Here is a 22,899-nt window from a genome sequence, read left to right as displayed (position 1 = left end):
CGGAGGGTTATGTCCGCGATGAGCCGCTGCTCATCCGCGACACCACCAAGGAGGAGCTGGACTACATCGCCGCGAAGGAGGCGGAGGCGGCACTTGCCAAGGAGGCCGGCAGCGCCGGCGCCGTGGAGGATGAGACCAACACGGCTGCGGAGGAGAAGGAGCTCGCCCAGTGGGCGGAGTCTGCCGGGGAGGCCAGCGGCGCTGGCGCCGGGGCCCCCCTTATTGAAGACGCAGGCGACGAGCCGCCCGAAGAGGAAGCCAAAGCGGACGACCCTGCGTCCACGGGGAAGAAGCACGTCTTTCGGCAAGCCAGCTCCTGCGAGTCGGTCGGCCCGGCAGGACCGCGCAGCGGCAACCGACTCAGGAGCAGCTCGTGCACCAGACGAGGGCAATGAAGGCCGTGGCAGCAAAGAAGACGGTGAAGGCCGCGGTGGCGAAGAAGACGGCGACTGCCTCCTCCTCGTCCAATTGGCACCGGACCCCATCTCCTTCTCCCCCTCCCTCGGACAGCACCCTAGAGGCTGAATTCGACCTCGGATCTTTTAGCCCGAAAAGGATGAGGAAGCCAGTGGAGGCGGAGGTGGAGGATGAGTAAGTATTTCGCCCCCCATCACCCTCTGACCTTACGCATGTGTTATCCTCCTTTGATTTGATCTTATCTTCACAGGGACACGGAGACGCAGGCCCAGAGGGCGGCAAAGAGGCCAAGGCCTCGACGGGCGACAAGCCCCGGGCGGGTACTTCGCGTACGCCGGTGTTGGTGGGGAGCAGTCCAGACAACAGCCCCCGACGCAACCCCCGCTTCAGCCCCCAGCGTGAGCTCATCACTCACTCCTTCACTGATGAACATTGGGGCATGAATTCTTGATGCTGACCTTGACGGGTTTGTAGGAGGAGAACGGCAGTAGGAGGAGCCGCTGAGGGCCACTCCCAACACGCGGCCCCCTTGACTACGCCGCCCAGAGGGGCGTCCTCGGCAAGGGCATCCGCCACCGAGCCCACGCATATGGAGGAGGAGGAGGCGAGCTTGGGTGCTGGTGGTTCTGCCCCGGCAACGAATGCTAGCGGGGAGGACGCCACTTCTTTCCAGGCCGGTGTGGGTAAGTCGTTTGCTTCCCGTCCCTGTTCTTTCTTCTTTTTGAACCTTGACCTTGGCCCCGTCTCATTCCCCTTCTTGGTATCCAGACCCTTCCTCGGCGGACCGGGAGGATATTGACATCGTCATCAAGGAGGCCGCCAAGGACGCCGAGGCCGAGGCCGACAAGATTTCCGCCGAGGAGGCCGCCAAGACCGCCGCTCAGGAGGCCGCCAAGGGGCCTGGTGGGGAGGCCGGCAAGGCCGCTGCCGAGGTGGCCGGCAGGGATACTGCCGAAGGGGCCGGCAAGGCCGCTGCTGGGGAGGCCGACAGGGCTGCCGCCGAGGAGGAGGTGGCCAACGACCAACCTCCCTCCCCTCCGGCCCCCGCCCCGGGCAGGTACTTGAAGGTGGGCGACGGCCTGTTCGTCCACCTCCCAGGGACGGCAGGCACCAGGGCGCCGGCCGAGGGGGAGGTGTTTGACGACGAGGCGCTCGCCACCGCTGGGCTCCAGGCTGTTGATGAACCGAGCCCCGGCGACGGCGGTTCCCAAGAGGAGCAACTTCTCCGGGCCATGGGCGCTAACTTTCAGAAACTCCAGGCGCTCCACCGTGCCCGCCTGGACAAGGCAAAATCCAGGTTGGCGGCCGTGGACAAGGCGGAGGCAGATCTTGAGGAGCGCGTCGCTCAGATGCAGGCCTGGTTCCGTGAGGCTCAGGAAGGACTGAAGGCTGCCCAGGACGAGCTGGCCGAGCGCAAATGGGAGCTCATCCTGAAGCAGGCTGACGTCGAGAAGGCCCAGGAGGTGGCGAATGCACAGGCCGCCCAGGACGAGGCTGCCCGGCAACAGCACCAGGCTCTGCTGGACTCCCAGGAGGAGGACCTTGCCGCTCGTGAGGAGGTGCTCGCCACCACACTCCGCGGCAAGGACGAGGAGGTTGAGAAGCTCGTAGTGCAGCGGACCCAGGAGCTGGAGCAGAGGCACAAGGACACACTCGATGCTTTGACCCTGGATCACGCCGGCAAGGTGAAGGAGCTGGAGCTGGAGTGGGATGGGCTGAAGAAAAAGGTCTTGGAGCTGACGGAGGAGAAGGACACGACCAACGGCGCTTTGGCGGATGCGCAGGCCGCGGTCCTCGGCAAGGCCGAGCTACTCTCCAAGGCCAACGACTCCATCAGTGACCTGAAGCTGAAGCTGGATGGCCTGGAGGGGACGCTTTCGGAGGTCAGGGCCCGGGAGGAGACCCTGACCAAGGACCTGGAGGAGGAGAAACCACTGCGGAGGGACAGCGCCGCCGAGTACGAGGAGTATGCGAAGGGCGTGAACCTATGGATCGGCCACCTCGTCGACGTCGCAGGGAAGCTCACCGCCCAGCTAGCCGTCATGGGCATGCCGGACGTCAGGCTCTCTGTGGACAGGAACATAAGCCCCAACGCCAGGCTCACCTTGTTCTTCGAGCGCATCCTCGACGCCCTGGATTAGCTCCGCTCCAACCGGGCAACTTATCTGGCCAACGAGGCCCGGAGGCTCTGCCGGGGTGCCCTGACCAAGGTGCTCATCAAGGTGGCGTTCTGGAACCCCACCGTCAACTTCACCGACGCGCTGGAGAGCTTGCCGGAGGAGGCGGACCTCACGGCGCTCAAGGAGCGTATCAAGCCCATCATCGCCTGCGTCGACGGAGTCCAGAGGGTGGAGGGCCAGCGCCGGGACTAGGCACCCCATTTCTCGTTGCCGCTGCGAGTTCAAGACCAAGAAATTTTTATCTTAAGTTAGAACTGCAGCGATTACTTGCTGTAACATAACTTTGCAGTACTTTAAGATCAAGCATGCCATCTTCCTGTTAGATCTTTCTTTGTATGTTCGCACCCTACGCTTGGTTGGATAAGGCTGCCGGTGCATAAACCCATGCCGGGTTGCTTTGAGGACGGATCCTTAGCAGCCTGCCGGGGGGCGCTTGCTGCCGGGCAAACCACCTTGCCGCTCCCAGCGCGGGCGCTTGAACTGTCGAGCGGACTCGAAACAGAACAAGGGCGCTGCTAACAGCGGGTAGGCCACCTTGCCGTTCTCAGCGCGGCCGCTTGAACTGTTGAACGGGCTTGAAACAGAGCAAGGGCGTTCCCAATAGCGGAAGGGTCCCATCGCGTGCAGGTTTTCCATACAAAAGAGCGAGATCCTTCGAGGAAAATAACTTATATAAATGAAATTACCCAAAATTTTGCATGACTTAGCTTTTCGTGGCCACGCGGATAGCTGCCGCGGCTGCGGACGACACCAGAGGGCGGCTGATCGACGTCGCCTTCTCCTCTCACCGTGATGAGGGAGTCTATAGGTTGGCTCCGAAACCGGATTTTCACAGCTTGCGCCCCCTACCTGGCGCGCTAAAGATGTCGGTGGAAACAACACCTATGGGATCACGGGGAATCCCTTCTATGGTCGGCGGGCGCGGAGCTGTGGAAAGAGCGGGTTTAAGAGATCAACACGGGAAATTTATCCAGGTTCGGGCCGCAAGTGACGCGTAATACCCTACTCCTGCTGGCTTGTGTTTATCTGGTGTTCTTGGACTAGCTACAAAGCGTGCAGGGTCCAAAAAGTCTGAATCCTCTTTCAGTACGCCGCGGGCCTCCTTTTATAGTCAAAGGGGCTGCCATAGTGGCACACGGGAGGTGGAAAGTTGTACAGTAGTCGAGTTTATCTCTGGCACCATAGGACAAAATGCATTAAATGCGCTACTTAGGTGTCCTCTTTATCGGGGACGGTAACGAGGCCCGTCCCATCCGTCGCCGCTTCTCCTTGCTCCGACACGCGCCCAGGCCAACGAGGCATGCAGCGCCATGTAGGCTGGAGGCTGCTGAGCTGGTGTTGTGGCAGGGTCTTCACAAAGATCTACATGCCACCACGTAGGTGCTTGACTAGTTGGCCTAGGAGCCACGTACTGCCACGTGGGTACCTGCTTAGTTGGTGGGTCGGCCGCTGAGCTGGGGCGGCGACGGGGCGGCAAGGCCTTGCCACGGTCTTGCTGATATTCTCGGCAAGGGTCTTGCCGGGGCCTTGTGGGCATTCTCGGCAAGGAGCCTTGCCGGGGCCTCGTGGGCATCCTCAGCAAGGAGCCTCGCTGTTGTCTTGTTCTCTGGTTCCTATCCAGGCCTCGCGGGCCCTTTCTCTTCACAAAGATCTGCATGCCACCATGGAGGCGCCTCCCGAGGCTTGGTTCCAATGTGGTTGATGGTGTCAGAACTCTCAGGCTCAAGGGTGGCGGCCCCGTTGGTGTTGGGCAAGTTGCCCCGGCAAGGCTGTTGCCAGGGCCGTGAAGGTCGCCCCGGCAAGGGCCTTGCTGGGGGAGTCTCACCTCGCCCCTCTGCTCTTCATGCTTCTGGTCTTGAGCATGGCTCTGGTAGTCTTGTACTTTTGCTTCCTTCCTCTGCCCCGCTAAGTGTGGCCGTAGGTGCGGCTCTAACTGCCCGTGCACAAGTAAAGGGGTACAAAGAAGGGCCCCTACTTTTGTAAACTGACAAGGCTCGACGAGATGCGTGCGAGCAGTCCGCCGCGCAGGGGCGAGCGGTGCCAAAAATTTATTGATGGTTTTGGTTTCGGCCGCCTCGGGAAGGTACGTAGAACAGTCCTCCATTCTTATCTATAAGCGCTGCCACCGAGGATCGTTGCCTGCTACGATGGAGGACGAGACAGGCAACAAGCAGTGTCGGGTCGAGCCAGAACCGCAAGAGCCTTCGACGAGCGTGGACTTCGTCGATAGCCTCCCCAACGAGATGTTGGTAACATTCATATCCCTCCTCCCCATCAAATCTGGCATGCGCACCACTCTCCTCTCCCGACGGTGGCGCTCCCTCTCGCACTCCACCCCTAGACCTCATCGATGACGATGAACTCTGCAGCGGGGAGCGCAAATGCGTGGACACATTCCCCTGGGACTCCACCCCCTGGACCTCATCGATGACGACGAGCTCTGAAGTGGGGAGCGCAAATGCTTAGACGCATTGTCCCACATCCTCACCATGCACCCTGGGCCAGTCAGACGCCTTGCCATAAGAAGTTTCGTTCCAACTGCAACGCTCATGAGTGGTTCCTATCCACTGCCCTAGATCGGCTCGAGGAGCTCAAATTTCATGCTGGACATTTGCACTCGTTGCCGTGATATGTCCCCAATGTATCTATAATGTTTTATTGTTCCATGCTATTATATTATCCACCTTGGATGTTTTATATGCACCATGGTGCTATTTTATATCATTTTTTGGGACTAACTTATTAACCTAGTGCCAAGTACCAGTTGCTATTTTTTCCCTTGTTTTTGACTTCTACAAAAAAATCAATACCAAACGGGGAGTCCAAACGGAATGAAACTTTTTGAGGATTTTTCTTGGACCAGAAGACACCCACGAAGCTTTGGGAGGAGGCCAGAAGAGCCACGAGGAGGCCACAAGCCTGGAGGCCACGCCCTAGGGGGGTGTGCCCTCAGGGCTTGTGGGCCCCTCGGGACTCTCCTAACCCTAATTCCAGCTCTATAAATACTCAAATATTCCCCCTACACCAGAGGGCACATCAAAAATACTTTTCCACTGCCGCAAGCTTCTGTTCTCGTGAGATCCCATCTTGGGGCCTTCTCCGGCACTCTGCTGGAGGGGGATTCGATCACGAAGGGCCTCTTCATCAACCTTGTTGCCCTTCCGATGATGTGTGAGTAGTTTACCACAGACCTACGCTAGTAGCTAGATGGCTTCTTCTCTCTCTTTGATCTTCAATACAATGTTCTCCTCGATGTTCTTGGAGTTCTATTCAATGTAATCTTCTTTTGTGGTGTGTTTGTTGAGATCCGATGAATTGTGGATTTATGATCAGATTATCTATGAATATTTTTTGATTCTTCTCTGAACTCTTTTATGCATGATTAAGATAGTTTTGTATATCTCTCCGATCTATTGATTTGGTTTGGCCAAGTAGATTGATCTATCTTGCAATGGGAGAGGTGCTTTGTGATGGGTTCAATCTTGCGGTGTCCTCACCCAATGATAGTAGGGGTAGCGAGGCACGTATTTGTATTGTTGCCATGAAGGATAAAAATATGGGGTTCATACCATATTGCTTGGATCTATCCTTCTACAGCATGTCATCTTGCTTAAGGCGTTACTCTATTCTTATTAACTTAATACGCTAGATGCATGCTGGATATCGGTCGATGTGTGGAGTAATAGTAGTAGATGCAGGCAGGAGTCGGTCTACTTGTCACGGACGTGATGCCTATATTCGTGATCGTTGCCTTAGATATCGTCATAACTATGCACTTTTCTATAATTGCTCAACAGTAATTTGTTCACTCATCGTATGCGTTCTTTCAAGAGAGAAGCCTCTAGTGAAACCTATGGCCCCCGGGGTCTATTTACCATCATATTATTTTCAGATCTATAAAACCAAAAAAATACAAAAATACCTTGCTGCAATTTATTTACCTTTACTTTATTTTTGCACTTTTACTTATCTTTTATACCTATCTCTATCAGATCTCATCCTTGCAATTAACCGTGAAGGGATTGACAACCCCTTTTATCGCGTTGCGTGTGGAAGTATTTGTTTGTTTGTGTAGGTGCAATAATTGAAGACTTGGGTGTTCCTCCTACTGGATTGATACCTTGGTTCTCAAACTGAGGGAAATACTTATCTCTACTTTGCTGCATCACCCTTTCCTCTTCAAGGTAAAAACCAACGCAAGCTCAAGAAGTAGCAGGTAGAATTTCTGGTGCCATTGCTGGGGAGGATATACATCAACCCTACCAAGTACCTATCATAAACTCTCATCTCTTGCACTTACATTATTTGCCGTTTGCCTCTCGTTTTCATCTCCCCCACTTCTAAAACGTTTTCAGAAAAACACAAAATATTTGCCTTTTTATTCGCCTTGTTTCCGTTCGCTTTTTCGTTTGCCTTTTGTTTGCTTGTGTGCTAGATTGCTTGCTTTGTCACGATGTCTCAAGAAAATACTAAATTGTGTCATTTTTCCAACAGTAATAACAATGATTTTATTAGTACTCCGATTGCTCCCACCACTAGTGCGGAATCTTTTGAAATTAATGCCGCTTTGCTGAATCTTGTTATGAAAGAACAATTTTCTGGTGTTCCTAATGAAGATGTTGCATCCCATCTAAATACTTTCGTTGAGTTGTGTGATATGCAAAAGAAAAAGGATGTGGATAATGATATTTTTAAATTGAAGCTATTTCCGTTCTCACTACGAGATCGTGCTAAAACTTGGTTTTCATCTTTATCTAAAAACAGTATTGATTCATGGGATGAGTGTAAAGATGCTTTTATTTCCAAGTATTTTCCTCCCACTAAGATCATCTCCCTTAGGAATGATATAATAAATTTTAAGCAACTTGATCATGAACATGTTGCACAATCTTGGGAGAGGATGAAATTGATGATAAGAAATTGCCCTACTCATGGTTTAAGTTTATGGATGATCATGCAAAAAAATTATGCTGGATTGAATTTTGCATCTAGAAATCTTTTAGATTTCACCACAGGTGGTACTTTTATGGAAATCACATTTGGAGAAGCTACTAAACTCCTAGATAATATTATGGCAAATTACTCTCAATGGCATACCGAAAGATCGTCTACTAGTGAAAAAGTGCGTGCTATTAAAGAAATTGATACTTTGAGTGGAAAGAAGGATGAACTTATGAAATTGATTGCTAGTAAGAGTGCCCCTATTGATTCTAATGATATGCCTTTGTCTACTTTGATTGAGAATAATAATGAATGTATGGATGTGAATTTTGTTGGTAGGAACAATTTTGGCAATAACGCTTATAGAGGTAATTTTAATCCTAGGCCGTTACCTAGTAATTCCTCTAATAATTATGGTAATTCTTACAACAATTCTTATGGAAATTATAATAAGATACCCTCTGATCTTGAGAATAATATTAAGGATTTCATAAATTCCCAAAAGATTTTCAATGCTATGGTAGAAGAAAAAATGCTCAAGATTGATGATTTGGCTAGAAATGTTGGTAGAATTTCTCATGAGGTTGACTCTTTCAAGATTAGATATATGCCACCCAAGCATTATATTAATGAGTCTTTGAAATCTATTTGAATCTCTATTAATGAAAGTAAAGAAAGAACTGCTAGGATGTGTGCTAAGAGAGATTGGTTTGAAAAACGTGTTCTTCTAGTTTTTGTGATAATAATGGTGAAGATCTTAAAGTGATTGGCGTGACTCCTATTGAATCTTTGTTTGCTAATAAAAAACTTGATCAAGATGGGACTGGAGATGAGTCAACTTTAGCTAGAAGGCGTCCCAATAATTTGGAGAGTGGTGATCTTAATGAAACAATTGATAAAAGTGGGATTGGAGAGATCAAAACTTTAACTAGTGATGAACCCACTCTTTTGGATTTCAAGGACTTTAATTATGATAATTGTTCTTTGATTGATTGTATTTCCTTGTTGCAATCTATGCTTAATTCACATCATGCTTATAATCAAAATAAAGCTTTTACTAAACATATTGTTAATGCTATGATGAAATCTTTTGAAGAAAAACTTGAGTTGGAAGTTTCAAACCCTAGAAAGCTCTATGATGAGTGGGAACCTACTATTAAAATCAAGATTAAAGATTATGAGTGCTATGCTTTATGTGATTTGGGTGCTAGCGTTTCAACTATTCCATAAACTTTATGTGATGTGTTAGGCTTCCATAAACTTGATGATGGCTCTTTGAATTTGCACTTAGCGGATTCCACTATTAAGAAACCTATGGGAAGGATCAATGATGTTCTTATTGTTGCAAATAGTAATTATGTGCCCATAGATTTTATTGTGGTTGACATAGATTGCAATCCTACATGCCTTATTATTCTTGGTAGACCTTTCCTTAGAACGATTGGTGCAATTATTGATATGAAAGAAGAAAACATTAGATTTCAATTTCCGTTAAGGAAGGGCATGGAACACTTTCCAAGAAAAACTATTAAGTTGCCTTATGAATCTATTATGAGGGCTACTTATGTATTGAATACCAAAGATGATAATACCTAGATCTGTGCATTATGCCTAGCTAGGGGCATAAAACAATAACGATTGTTGGGAGGCAACCCAATTTTATTTTGTGTTTTTTGTTTTTGCTTCTATTCTTGAATAAATATGCAATAATACTTCTGTAAAATTGTGTTTTACTGTTTTAATTACTGTTTGTGCCAAGTAAGACCTTTGGGATGATCTATGCTGATAGTTGATTTGATTTTGCTGAAAAATAGAAAATTTTGCATCCAGTAGCAGAATTGTCAAAATTCACAGGAACGTGTTATGGTTATGATTTTTTTACACAATATTGATATATAAATTGCCTATGTTGTCCTAACTTTTCAGAATGAGTCAATTACACCATTGGTGCCACAACTTGACGCGAAAAGTCAGTTTAATGCTAAAACTTGCGGCATACATTGAACTGGTGCCACAACTTGGCTTCGGCGTGCATATACGGTACAAATCACGCTTCTATACGAACACAGTGCTGATTAAGTGCGCTAACATGGCATGGGGTCCGATGTCAGTAACTGGACGATGTGTGCCTGCTATTTTGCGAAAAAAAAACTTCGGGATTTTCTTCTCACAGAAAGCCATTGGCAGCGACCCATATTTTTCTTACAGATGGAGGCGCCTACAGTCCTTTTATCAACGACCCATAGTATTGTGCAAAAATTGTCGTATCCCTGGCCAAACCAATAGACCAGACAACTTTCCTTGGGATAAGGATACGAAACACATATAACCATGCATTCTGACTCAATTGGGCTGGAGTCCTAGCGCCCCTTTTTGCACTATTATTTCTTTAAAGTACATGTAAACTGTAACTGTGTGTTAAGATAAAATAAACTTAAAAATAACAGTGAACACTTTAATATACTACATATTTATTTATTAAAATCATTAATATTTTAAACTTATATAAGCATTTATTGAAAATATATATATTTGTTATTAAATAGGAAAATTATTACCTATTTTTTTGTAATTTGTAATTTAATTATATGAAACAATACTTGGATATTTTTACCTAAATTAGTTGCACATGATAACGACATGTCGCTTCTTCTAATCCCAACCAACTTTTTTTATATTATGTGAATATACGTCTTTATAAAGCATGAACACTTTTATATATTACATGAATATTTTTTTTAAACTGTGAATACTTTAAAATTTATTTCAGAATTTATGAAAATATATTGTAAATTAAAATGTTTCTTAAAGCATGAACACTTTATACACTAAGTGAATATTTGTTTAAACTGTAAACTTTTTTAAAATTATATAAAAATTTATTAAAAAGTACATAAAAACATAAACACTTACTTAAAGCCTGAATACTTATATGTTTTACATTAATATTTTATTAAACTGTGAACAATTTTAAATATTTTACATCCTATATAAGTCTTTTTTTGAGGAAAATTCTGAAGTTTTTTTTACAAAATAGCAGGCCACAGACCACACGTTCACTTTGCCGTCCAGTCGCTAACAACAGGCCCCATGCCACATTGGTGTTCCTAATCAGCACCCTGTTCATATAGAAATGTGATTTGCACCGTATATGCACGTCAAAACCAAGTTGTGTCACCAGTTCAATGTATGCCGCAAGTTTTAGCACTAAATTGATTTTCCACGCCAAGTTGTGGCATCCGTGGTGTAATTGACTCTTTCAGAATTTTTGGAGTTACAGAAGTATGAGTAATATTCAGGTCTTCATAGACTATTCTGTTTTTGACAGATTCTATTTTCTATGCACTGTTCTCTTATTTTGTTGAATCTATGGGTAGTATCCGGAGGTATGAACCATGGTGAAGTTGCAATACAGTAGATATAATGCTAATATGAATTTAGAATGAGTTCACTAAAGTGGTGATTTGCTTTTATTATACTAACGGTGCTTACGAGTTTTTTGTTAAGTTTTGTGTTGTGAAGTTTTCAAATTTTCGGTAAAATTTTGATGGACTACGGAATAAGGAGTGGCAAGAGCCTAAGCTTGGGGATGCCCAAGGCACCCCAATGTAATATTCAAGGACAACCAAGAATCTAAGCTTGGGGATGCCCCGGATGGCATCCCCTCTTTCGTCTTCAATCCATCGGTAAAATTACTTGAGGCTATATTTTTATTCACTACATGATATGTGTTTTGCTTGGAGCGTCTTGTGATATATGAGTCTTTGCTTTATTTGCTTTTTAGTTTGCCACAATCATCCTTGCTGTACACACCTTTTGAGAGGGACACACACTAATCGTTAATTTATTAGAATACTCTATGTGCTTCACTTATATCTTTTGAGCTAGACAGTTGCTCTAGTGCTTCACTTATATCTTTTTAGAGCACGGCGGTGGTTTTATTTTGAAGAAATTGATGAACTCTCATGCTTCACTTATATTATTTTGAGAGTCTTGAAAATAGTATGGCAATTGGTTTAGGTTATGAATTAAGTCTTAATATGATGGGCATTCAAGAAGGATACAATAAAAACTTTCATGAAGATCATTGAATATATGAGAAGTTTAATTCCTTGCATTTGTTTTGAGATACGAAGATGGTGATATTAGAGTCATGCTAGTGAGTAATTGTGGATTGGTAGAAATATTTGTATTAAAGTTTGTGATTCCCGAAGCATGCACGTATGGTCTCTCGTTATGCGATGAAGGTTGGAAAATGATTTATTTTTTATTGTCTTCCTTATGAGTGGCGGTCGGGGATGAGCGATGGTCTTTTCCTACCAATCTATCCCTTAGGAGCATGCGTATTAGTACTTTGTTTCAAGGGCTAATAAACTTTTGCAATAAGTATGTGAGTTCTTTATGACTAATGTTGAGTCCATGGATTATACGCACTCTCACCCTTCCATCATTGCTAGCCTCTTCGGTACCGTGCATTGCCCTTTCTCACCTTGAGAGTTGGTGCAAAGTTCGCCGGTGAATCCAAACCCCATGATATGATACGCTCTTTCACCATAAGCCACCTTATATCTTCCTCAAAACAGCCACCATACCTACCTATTATGGCATTTCCATAGCCATTCCGAGATATATTGCCATGCAACTTCCACCGTTCCGTTTTATTATGACACACACCATCATTGTCATATTGCTTTTCATGATTATTCATGAGGCATTCATATAGAGTCATACTTTTGTTCTAGTATCGAGTTGTATTCTTGAGTTGTAAGTAAATAAAAGTGTGATGATCATCATTATTAGAGCATGTCCCATGTGGAGGAAAGGATGATGGAGACTATGATTCTCCCACAAGTCGGGTTGAGACTCTGGACTTAAAATAGAAAAGAGGCCGAAGAGCCCAAATAAAAAATAAAAAAGAGGCCAAAGAGCCCAAACAGAAAAAAGAAAAAAAGAGAGAAAAAGAGAGAAGGGACAATGTTACTATCCTTTTTCCACACTTGTGCTTCAAAGTAGCACCATGTTCTCCATATAGAGAGTCTCCTATTTTGCCACTTTCATATATTACTAGTGGGAATTTTTCATTATAGAACTTGGCTTGTATATTCCAATGATGGGCTTCCTCAAAATTGCCCTAGGTCTTCGTGAGCAAGCGAGTTGGATGCACACCCACTAAGTTTTCTTTTGAGCTTTCATACACTTATAGCTCTAGTGCATCAGTTGCATGGCAATCCCTACTCCTTGCATTGACATCAATTGATGGGCATCTCCATAGCCCATTGATTAGCCTCGTCGATGTGAGACTTTCTCCTTTTTTGTCTTCTCCACACAATCTCCACCATCATATTCTATTCCACCCATAGTGCCATATCCATGGCTCACGCTCATGTATTGCGTGAAAGTTGAAAAAGCTTGAGAACATTAAAAGTATGAAACAATTGCTTAACTTGCCATCGGGGTTGTGCATGATAAATACTTTGTGTGATGAAGATAGAGCATGACAAGATTATATGATTTTATAGGGATAACTTTCTTTAGCCATGATATTTTGAGAAGACATGATTGCTTTATTAGTATCCTTGAAGTATTATTGTTTTTATGCCAATATTAAAATTTTGTTTTGAATCTTATGGATATGAATATTCATGCCACATAGAAGAAATATTACTCCATAAACATGTTAGGTAGCATTCCACATCAAAAATTCTATTTTTATCATTTACCCACTCAAGGATGAGCAAGAATTAAGCTTGGGGATGCTTGATACGTCTCCAACGTATCTATAATTTTTTATTGTTCCATGCTATTATATTATCAATCTTGGATGTTTTATATGCATTGTGGTGCTATTTTATATAATTTTTTGGGACTAACTTATTAACCTAGTGCCAGGTGCCACTTGCTGTTTTTTTCCTTGTTTTTATCTTCTACAGAGAATCAATACCAAATGGAACGATACTTTTTGAGGACTTTTCTTGGACCAGAAGACACCCATGAAGCTTCGAGAGGAGGCCACAAGCCTGGAGGCCGCGCCCTAGGAAGGGCGCCCTCGGGGCTTGTGGGCCCCTCAGGACTCTCCTAACCCTAATTCCAGCTCTATAAATACCCAAATATCCCCCCTACTCTAGAGGGCACACCAAAAATACTTTTTCGCCGGCGCAAGCTTCTGTTCTCGTGAGATCCCATCTTGGGGCCTTTTCCGGCACTATGCCGGAGGGGGATTCGATCACGGAGGGCCTCTTCATCAACCTTGTTGCCCTTCCGATGATGTGTGAGTAGTTTACCACAGACTTACGGGTCCATAGCTAGTAGTTAGATGGTTTCTTCTTTCTCTTTGATCTTCAATACAATGTGTCTCCTTGATGTTCCTGGAGTTCTATTCGATATAATCTTCTTTTGCGGTGTGTTGGTTGAGATCCGATGAATTTTGGATTTATGATCAGATTATCTATGAATATTATTTGAGTCTTTTCTAAACTCTTTTATTCATGATTAAGATAGCTTTGTATTTCTCTTCGATCTATTGATTTGGTTTGGCCAACTAGATTGATCTATCTTGCAATGGGAGAGGTGCTTTGTGATGGGTTCAATCTTGTTGTGTCCTCACCCAGTGACAGTAGGGGTAACGAGGCATGTATTTGTATTGTTGCTATTAAGGATAAAAAGATGGGGTTCATAACATATTTCTTGGATCTATCCCTCTACATCATGTCATCTTACTTAAGGCGTTACTCCGTTCTTGTTAACTTAATACACTAGATGCATGCTGGATAGCGGTCGATGTGTGGAGTAATAGTAGTAGATGCAGGTAGGAGTCGGTCTACTTGTCACGGACGTGATGCCTATATTCATGATCATTGCCTTAGATATCGTCATGACTATGCGCTTTTCTATCAATTGCTCAACAGTAATTTTTTTACCCACATTATGCGTTCTTTCAAGAGAGAAGCCTCTAGTGAAAGAAGTTGAAAGTTTGGAAAGCACACGTGGATACGGCTAGCCATGGATTGTGAAAGAATGGTGGAAAGGAAATGAACTTTATTTTCTATTTGAGAACCGCCTATAATGTGTCTAGCATTGCAGATGTTGGAACTCTCGGTCGTGACGTTGACAGGAAAAGCATGCCTCTCAAAATAATTTTATCTCTCTATTTTAAGCTTTGAGCTCTGGCACCTCTGCAAATCTCTGCTTCGCTCTGCGAAGGGCCTATCTATTAAATTTTTATTCAATTTTTATTTTTATTTTGAGTCTTCACCTTCTCTTATAAATACCAACTAGGGAGCACTATTGCCATACTTGTGCATTGGGAGTAGTTAATATTGAGTGTGTTTCATTAATGGACCAATGATTGATCATGACGGGCTAGGGATAACTTTCTTTAATGTTGATATTTTGAAAGACATGATTATTTGTTGGTATGCTTGAGTATTTATATATTTATGTCAAATTATAGACCATTGCTTTTAATCATTCGGATCTCAATATTCATGCCACAAAAGAAAGATTACATGATGAATATGATAGGTAGCATTCCACATCAAAAATTCTATTTTCATCATTTACCTCCTCTAGGATGAGCAGGAACTAAGCTTGGGGATGCTTGATATGTCTCCAATGTATCTATAATTTTTGATTGTTCCATGCTATTATAGTATCAATCTTGGATGTTTTATATGCAATTATATATCATTTTTTGGGACTAAACTATTAACTTAGTGCCAAGTGCCAGTTGTTGTTGTTTTGCCTGTTTTTGGTTTTCCAGAATATTAGTACCAAGCAAAGAACAAATGCCATGAAACTTTTTTACGATTTTTTCTGGACAAAAGAGACCCTAGAAACTTCGGGAGAGGGCCAGAAGATGAAGGAGTAGCCCACAAGGCACCAGGGCACGCCTTGGTGACTTGTGGGGCCCATGTTCAGCTATTTGATCTAATTCTGCCTCTATGAATTCTCTAAAATCGGGAACCAACAGAGAGCCACCGAAAATACTTTTTCTACCGCCGCAAGCTTCTGTTCTCGAGAGATCCCATCTGGGCCTTTTCTGGCACTCTACCTGAGAGGGAATCAACCACAAAAGGGTTCTACATCAACCTTGCTGCCCCTCCGATGATGTGTGAGTAGTTTACCATAGACCTACGGGTCCATAACTAGTAGTTAGATGGCTTGTTCTCTCTCTTTGATCTTCAATACAATATTCTCCTTGATGTTCTTGAAGATCTATTCAATGTAATCACTTTTTGCAGTGTGTTTGTTAGGATCCGACGAATTGTGAGTTCATGATCAGATTATCTATGAATAGTATTTGAGTCTTCTCTGAAATCTTTTATGTATTATTATTATAGCTTTGTATTTCTCTCCGATCTATTGATTTGGTTCGGCGAATTTGATTTTTCTTGCAATGGGAGAGGTGCTTTGTGATGGGTTCGATCTTGCGGTGCTCAATCCCAGTGACAGAAAGGGACATGCCAAGTATTTGTATAGTTGCCATTAAGGATAAAAAGATGGGGTTTATTCATATTAATTGATTTTACTTTGTCTACATCATGTCATCTTGCTTAAGGCATTACTCCGTTCTTTATGAACTTAATATTCTAGATGCATGTTGGATAGCGGTCGATGTGTGGAGTAATAGTAGTAGATGCAGGCAGGAGTTGGTCTACTTGTCTCGGACGTATGCCTATATACATAATCATTGCCTTAGATATTGTCATTATTATTCTCTTTTATATCAATTGCCCAACAGTATTTTTTTTACCCACCATATGCTATTTTGAAGAGAGAAGCCTCTAGTGAAAACTATGCCCCCCGGGACTATATATACATGTATCAAAAAATTATATTGTTGCACTTTTATTTATGTTATTTTATTTTGTGTTTTATTTATCTATCTATCACAACGAGATTTGATCCTTACAATTAACCGTCAAGGGATTGACAACCCCTTGTTTGCGTTGGGTGCAAGAATTTGTTATTTTGTGTGTAGGTGCTGCTAACGAGTTGTTGTGTGATTCTTCTACTGGATTGATAAGTTTGGTTTTTAACCGAGGGGAATACTTATCTCAATTGTACTGCAGGGAAATCCCAACGCAGCTCACAAGTAGCAATACACCTGCGACGTATCTATAATTTTTGATTGTTTCATGTTATTATATTATCAATCTTGTATGCTTTATATACCATTTATATCATTTCTGGGAACTAACCTATTAACTCAGTGCCTAGTGCCAGTTGCTGTTTTTTGCTTGTTTTTTGTTTTACGATGAAACTTTTTGACAATATTTTCTGGAGCAGAAGAGAGCCTAGAACCTTCGGAGGAGACTAGATGATAGAAGACGGAGCGATAAGGTAGGGGGCGCCCAGCCCCCTCATGGCCCCCTTGCTGCTCCGATTACCCTAATTCATGCGCTATAATTTCCCATATATTTAGAAACCCCTAGGGGAGCACCCGAAACAATTCTTCCATCGTCGCAACCTCTGTTCTTCCGCGATCCCATATGAAGGCCTTTTTCGGTACTCTGCCGGAGGGCGAATCCATCATGGAGGCCATCTTCATCAATCTTGTTGCCTCCATGATGATGTGTGAGTAGTTCCCACAGGACCTACGAGTCCATAGCAGTAGCTAGATGGATCTCTCTCTCTCTCTCTCTTTTGATCTTCAATACAACGATCTCATATGAGATCAATCCAATGTAAACTTTTGCGGTGTGTTTGTTGATTCGAAGAATTATAGGTTTATGATCAGATTATTCATTGAAAGTAACTGGGCCTTTTCTGAGACTTATTATGTGTGATTTTATTGCCTTGTATTTCTCTCCAATCGATATATCTCTTTTAGCTAATTAGATTGATTTATCTTCAGTGGGAGAGATGCTCGGTAGTAGGTCAATTTTGCGGTGACCTTACTCTGTGTCAGGAGGAGTAGCAAGGCACGTATTGTATTCTTGCTACTAAGGGTAAAACAATGGGGCTCGAACATATTATTTGTTCTTTCTTTGTCTACATTATGTCATCATGCTTCAAGCATTACTCTGTTTGTTATGAGTTTAATACCTTAAGATGCAGGCTCGATAGCGATCGAGGGGTGGAGTAATAGTAGTAGATGCCTATATATTGATCATGCCATGAATAATGTCATAATTATGCATTTTTCTTTCAATTGTCCAACAGTAATTTGTCTATCCACCGTTCTTGTGCTCATGAGAGATGCGTCTCTAGTGAACGCTATGGGCCCTGGGTCCATTCACTTTATGTTTACTAAAACTCTAAAAATACTTGCTGCAATTTATTTACTTTTATTTTATTTTGCAATTTATCTATCTATCACTAACATAATTAATCCTTGTAATTAACGAGTACAAGGGGGATTGACAATCCTCTTCCCCGCGTTGGGTGCAAGTATTGTTGTCTGTGTGTGTAGGTATTGTTGACATTTGTTCGCGTGAGTCTCCTACTGGGTCAATAGCCTTGGTTCTTAACTGAGAGAAATACTATCTGCTACTATACTACATCACCCTTCCTCTTCAAGGAAATCCCAACGCCTATCACAAGTAGCAGGACTCCCTGGCGATGGGAAATGACCACCCGTACCCTTCCGCCGCGGATTCGCCAAGGAATCGCCACGGAATCACAGAGGAGCAAGGGGAGCAACGAGGGATTCACACGATTACCTTTTGTGCGGCTACAAGGTCGACGCGATGGAGCGGCTGCATAGACTCCCGGTGACGGGACCGGCCTCCGTGACACCTCCGCCGCGGTTTCGCCGGGGAGTCGTTGCGGAATCGCCTCGCCGTTGAACCGCCTGCCATGAAGAGGTAGGAGAACTGGAGTGGAATGCGGGACGGGAACGCGGGTGAATGCGGGTGCGGGAGAAAACGGCTACTGGAGATATAACCGGCGAGCGTGACGATAGTGGCGAATGGTGTTCGGGCGAGCGGCGGTTCCACCGCACGTCGTTATGCGTTGACGTGGCGCTCAAGCCAGGAGGACTGCACTGTAAGATTCGTGCAAAACAAATGAATGGTGCTCAGAACATTCGGCCCAAGTTGCTTCATGTCACACATGTGACACTTATCATTTGAGAATATTTTTGGTTTAGAGGGAGTTGGGTTAAAAAAGGTGCTCCAGCCGTTCCGTATTTTTAGAGGACCCCGTATCCGTATATAATCTGTCCAATGGCTCTTCGTGTAAACCTTCCCGGACGCGCTAGGTCAGCACGCCGCCGGAGGAGTTTATTTAGAAAAAAAGGATGGCGGGGCCGCGGGAGACAAGTAATTAAGCAAACGTGACACGCCCCGCCAACTAAACGAGGGTTCCATCGCTCGAACGCGGGACGTTTCCCTTGCACTTCTGTTTTTGCCTCCTCTCTCGCCTTCCAACGAAACCCTAATCCTCGTCCCCGTCGTCTCCCATGCCGCCCCCTGGAAGTCGCGGACGCGGACGCGGACGCCACGGCCGGCCCAGCCTACCTGCGGAGCAGCGTCAGGATCACTTTGCCCGGGACGGCGCACCACAGACCCGTGCCACGGGCAGGCCGTTATGGGGAGTCTCTGGGTCTGGCCGCGCCGGCCACGCCTGCGGCAGCGCCGACCATGGCCTCTCCCGCCCTGGCCGCTCCGAAGGACGCTCCCGCCGTCGGCTTGGCTCTGCACCGTATGTCTACTCGCTTCGTCACTCGTTTTCTACTTCTGATCTAGTCGACTGTCTGACAGAAAAGGCGTGGATTGAATTGTTGTTTGTCGATTGCTTGGGGGTTGCGTTAGTGAGGGATGGTTCTCGTTTATCTGCATCCCTATGAATTTCACTTGAATTTCTGTATGGTAAATTGCAAGTTGCTTGTTGGTAGAAACCTCTAGGGGCATCCATCAACCTTTTTCTTTTCAGAAAGCAAAACAAACTTAAATAAGATAATTGATCTTGGTTCTACTTATTGACCCTGTTTGATTGTTCCACTTAATTCAGGTGTCAGGAACATGGACCTGCACAATTGCGACGAGAACCGTCTGTCTCGCACTTAAATAAGTTGCTGAGCACTACAACATTTATGGAATCCTCGACTCTTGGGTCGCCAATTCTGGCCCGGACACCTACTGATTGGCCGATGACCTTCTATATCAGAATTGATCGCAGGGGGTCTTTCCATACATATCCTGATGTGGGTGGGCCATTTAGGAAATTGCAAGAAGTTCACAATGCTATTGATCGCTATCTTGAGGACCGCCGGCATCCAACAATGTGAAGTTTCTCAGCTCCCAACTTTGTTCTGGATTTTTCATTATTTACTTTCAAATGTGTTGTGTGCACACTTGCAGTTTATTATTATATCCCAACATGGTTACACAGTACATGCTTTTATGGTGTATAGGCAACAAAACCTAATCACAATTTGTACAGCACTGATCAGGAAAAGCTGCATGTCCCTAAGCTAGACTAGAAAACTGACAAGTTTGAAAAGGGTACTGGTTTGTGTTTTTTAATTCCTGTTCTGAAACCACTTAAGTAACTTCTATATGTAAGAGAGTTGTTAAAATTAATAGAGCATAAATCATAAGCCTGTCTCAAAATTAACAAAAGTAAATGTAGATGGTAACTCTGCTGCCCCATGTACTAAATATTGTTGTAGCGAGACCAAACAAGTTCTGTTAACCGTTCAAACAGTACGATAAGAGCACACCGAGTTGTGAATCTTAATGAAATATGGATACCTATTTTTAAGAGTTATATGCATTTTGGGAACTTATAGCTGTAAGCACATCGATTTTGCTTTTGATTGCTACCTTGAGCTGTGTTAGAAGCAACTTGGTAGCTGTTTGGCCCCTATACATGAAACTGATTCACCCTAACCATGCGCTGGCCTGATTTGTTAGCAAAGTCCTTTATTATCAGTTTATCACTAACTGTATAAATGCTCTGATCTGAATTAGGTTCAAGGAGCAAGATGGGGTTTCTCTAATGGACATTGCTATACGAGAGGCTATGTACTGGCCTGATGGCAGTAGGAGGAACGGCCCAAAATCACAAATGATTGAAGAAAGCCATAGTGAAATGCGTTTATTAGTTCAAGTTTTAGTGGACAAGTATAATGATGATCACAACCGTTTTGGGGTTAGCTTGCTCTCCCTCCCAACCTCACTCTCTGTCCTACTACAGATTATCATGTCACTGTTGCTGATCTGACCGATGATATCTTAGGATCTAGCACATGAACTGAAAGATGTTATGAAGTACCAATATATCTCCGAGGGCCATGGGTACTATCATTTCAATTTCACTACGAAGACTAAAAGAGCTGATGCTTTTGGATGTGGCACCAACAATCTATTCTTTGTCGAAGTCGAAGTCAAATTTGTGAATGAAGAAGATGAAAAATTGGTTGTCAGCTGTTTCTGTATGGTTAAACCTAATGATAATGGTATGATATACTTCCATCTTAATTGATATTACTTCCATCTTAATTCATATTGTTAAAATACATTTTCTGGCCACAGTTCTGGAAGATATACGTGCAAATGTGTTTCTGGTTGTGGTATATCATCTTTAATGTATTTACCTCTTCGTTTTCTGCTTGTATCATGTTATCTTTCATCTCATCCATTATCCTTGAGCTTCACATTTGCAATATCTTAAACTGGTTCGTGCACAGCTTTTTTTTACCTTCAACTATCTATTATTATTGTTTTTGTTCCTGGTTGGTTATTTGGCAGTTAAATGATTCCCCCTCTTTTGTAACTTATAAAGGCCACTGCTATGGTTGTGTAAATAATGGAAGTGTTCGTATGAAGCACCCCAACAATGCTGCTGCATACACTGGCGGTCACTTGGATTTGCCATCTGGATGTTGTTGTAGTGGAGACTGGATCGACTACGATGAGGATGTATGGTGTTTTATTTCCCGGTGAGCATTAAATTCTTTTGGTGCTGTGTCATTAATTTTTAGCCTTTTCCCTTATTTTACAGGAGAAAGCTGAGGAGGATAATATACGATATATGTTCAAGGTAGTGGTATATCATGTGCAGTATAGTACGTTTCTAGTAACATGATGTTGGTTACTTGATTCATCGTTAATCCTTGCCTGTGCATTTTTTTTTTCTTCAGGGCATGGATGATCCAGAGTTCCTGAAGGAATTCTTAACACTCCCACCTGGTGCAACACCTATCGTGTAAATGGTGGAAGACTAGGGAGGGCGCTGGAGTGGGATATAAACGGCTGTGTATATTTGGCGAAACCTTTTAATGTTAGTCTTTCAATTCTGGAGGCATCCTAGAGAGTGGTATTGAGAGAAACCATTTGGTTTAAGATGGGCCTATTTATGAAATGTTGTTATACTTGAATAAGTTGCTTCTGTTTTCATATTTGACATACATATATACTCCCTCCGTTCCTAAATATAAGTCTTTTTAGAGATTCCACTATAAAGACTACATTCGAATGTATATAGACGCCTTTAGAGTATAGGTTCACTCATTTTGCTCCGTATGTAAGTCTATAGTGGAATTTCTTAAAAGACTATTTAGGAACGGAGGGAGTATATGATTTGCTTGTTAGATTATGTTTGCCTATGTAACGAAAAGAAAATTTCATTTATTGGAAGTCTGTATGCATTGTACTTATGATTTGAGTGTTTTACAGTACAAGTGGGAGTGGGATGTTCGATATGCAATTTAACTTGTCTCTCTAGTCCATTAGCTTTCCCACTTTCCCTCCTGTAAGCCGCTGCACACGTGAGCGGTAAACCCGAGAGAGGGCCGCACCCCAGCTTTTTGCGATGGCTGGCAGCGAAGAGTGAGAATGTAAATGATGTTGCGCTCTGCACATTCCAGTTCTATCAGCAGCAGGAGTTGAATTGGTCTAATGTTTATAGCTCTTCCCAAGCATGTCTAGCTAAGACCGACATTTTCTTTGCAGTCACTGAAGCACTTTGCCACAATTAGCAGCCGGACTTGTACAGTAATAATTGAGATAAAAATATGAACATGAGATGACTTTGCTCTTCCATGCTCCAGCTTCAGATACCATTGGTGATATGTGGACCAACGTAAAATGATGAGGGTGAAAAAGTCATTAATTAATTATCATAAGTTTGAAGAACTTGTCATCCAAATCAACAAAAAGTGTTGTTGCCAGGCGATTCAGGACCGGTTAAAGGTATTACTAATAATTTGCAAAATCCAACCCAAAAAATGCAAAAGAAGGATTTCTGCATTTTGGAATTCTACCTTTGGCTCAGAGCACAAATAAAGGCATCGATTGTTGGCTAAGGCTGCCCGTAATGAAAGTATCGTAGCTAGTATCATGCATGCCAACTAGACAATTTTGATGAGGTGACATAGAATTAAATGAAGAAAAAGATGGTTGGGTATCATATC

The 22,899-nt window shown here is 43.9% G+C and overlaps 1 protein-coding gene across 1 annotated transcript; it reads left to right on the top strand.

Moving 5' to 3' along the window:
* The first annotated feature begins 18,841 nt into the window (after positions 1-18,841).
* On the top strand, positions 18,842-21,867 carry LOC109742352 (uncharacterized). Its single transcript, XM_020301441.4, has 7 exons — positions 18,842-19,184; positions 19,494-19,766; positions 20,456-20,636; positions 20,724-20,943; positions 21,270-21,406; positions 21,489-21,527; positions 21,628-21,867. Exons 1-7 carry the CDS (start codon positions 18,943-18,945, stop codon positions 21,694-21,696), a joined length of 1,161 nt encoding a protein of 386 aa, XP_020157030.1. The 5' UTR covers positions 18,842-18,942; the 3' UTR covers positions 21,697-21,867.
* The last annotated feature ends 1,032 nt before the right edge of the window (positions 21,868-22,899 follow it).

Source organism: Aegilops tauschii, chromosome 1 (genome assembly GCF_002575655.3).
Source record: "Aegilops tauschii subsp. strangulata cultivar AL8/78 chromosome 1, Aet v6.0, whole genome shotgun sequence".
In the NCBI taxonomy this organism is placed as follows: domain Eukaryota; kingdom Viridiplantae; phylum Streptophyta; class Magnoliopsida; order Poales; family Poaceae; genus Aegilops; species Aegilops tauschii.
Note: the sequence above shows the minus strand (reverse complement) of the source record. Positions and strands in the feature narration are given on the sequence as shown.

Coding starts and splice junctions, on each gene's coding strand:
- LOC109742352 (XM_020301441.4), top strand. CDS start 18,943: ATGCCGCCCCCTGGAAGTCGCGGACGCGGACGCGGACGCCACGGCCGG. Junction 20,637..20,723: donor ATGATCACAACCGTTTTGGG/GTTAGCTTGCTC, acceptor ATGATATCTTAG/GATCTAGCACATGAACTGAA. Junction 21,407..21,488: donor GGATCGACTACGATGAGGAT/GTATGGTGTTTT, acceptor CTTATTTTACAG/GAGAAAGCTGAGGAGGATAA.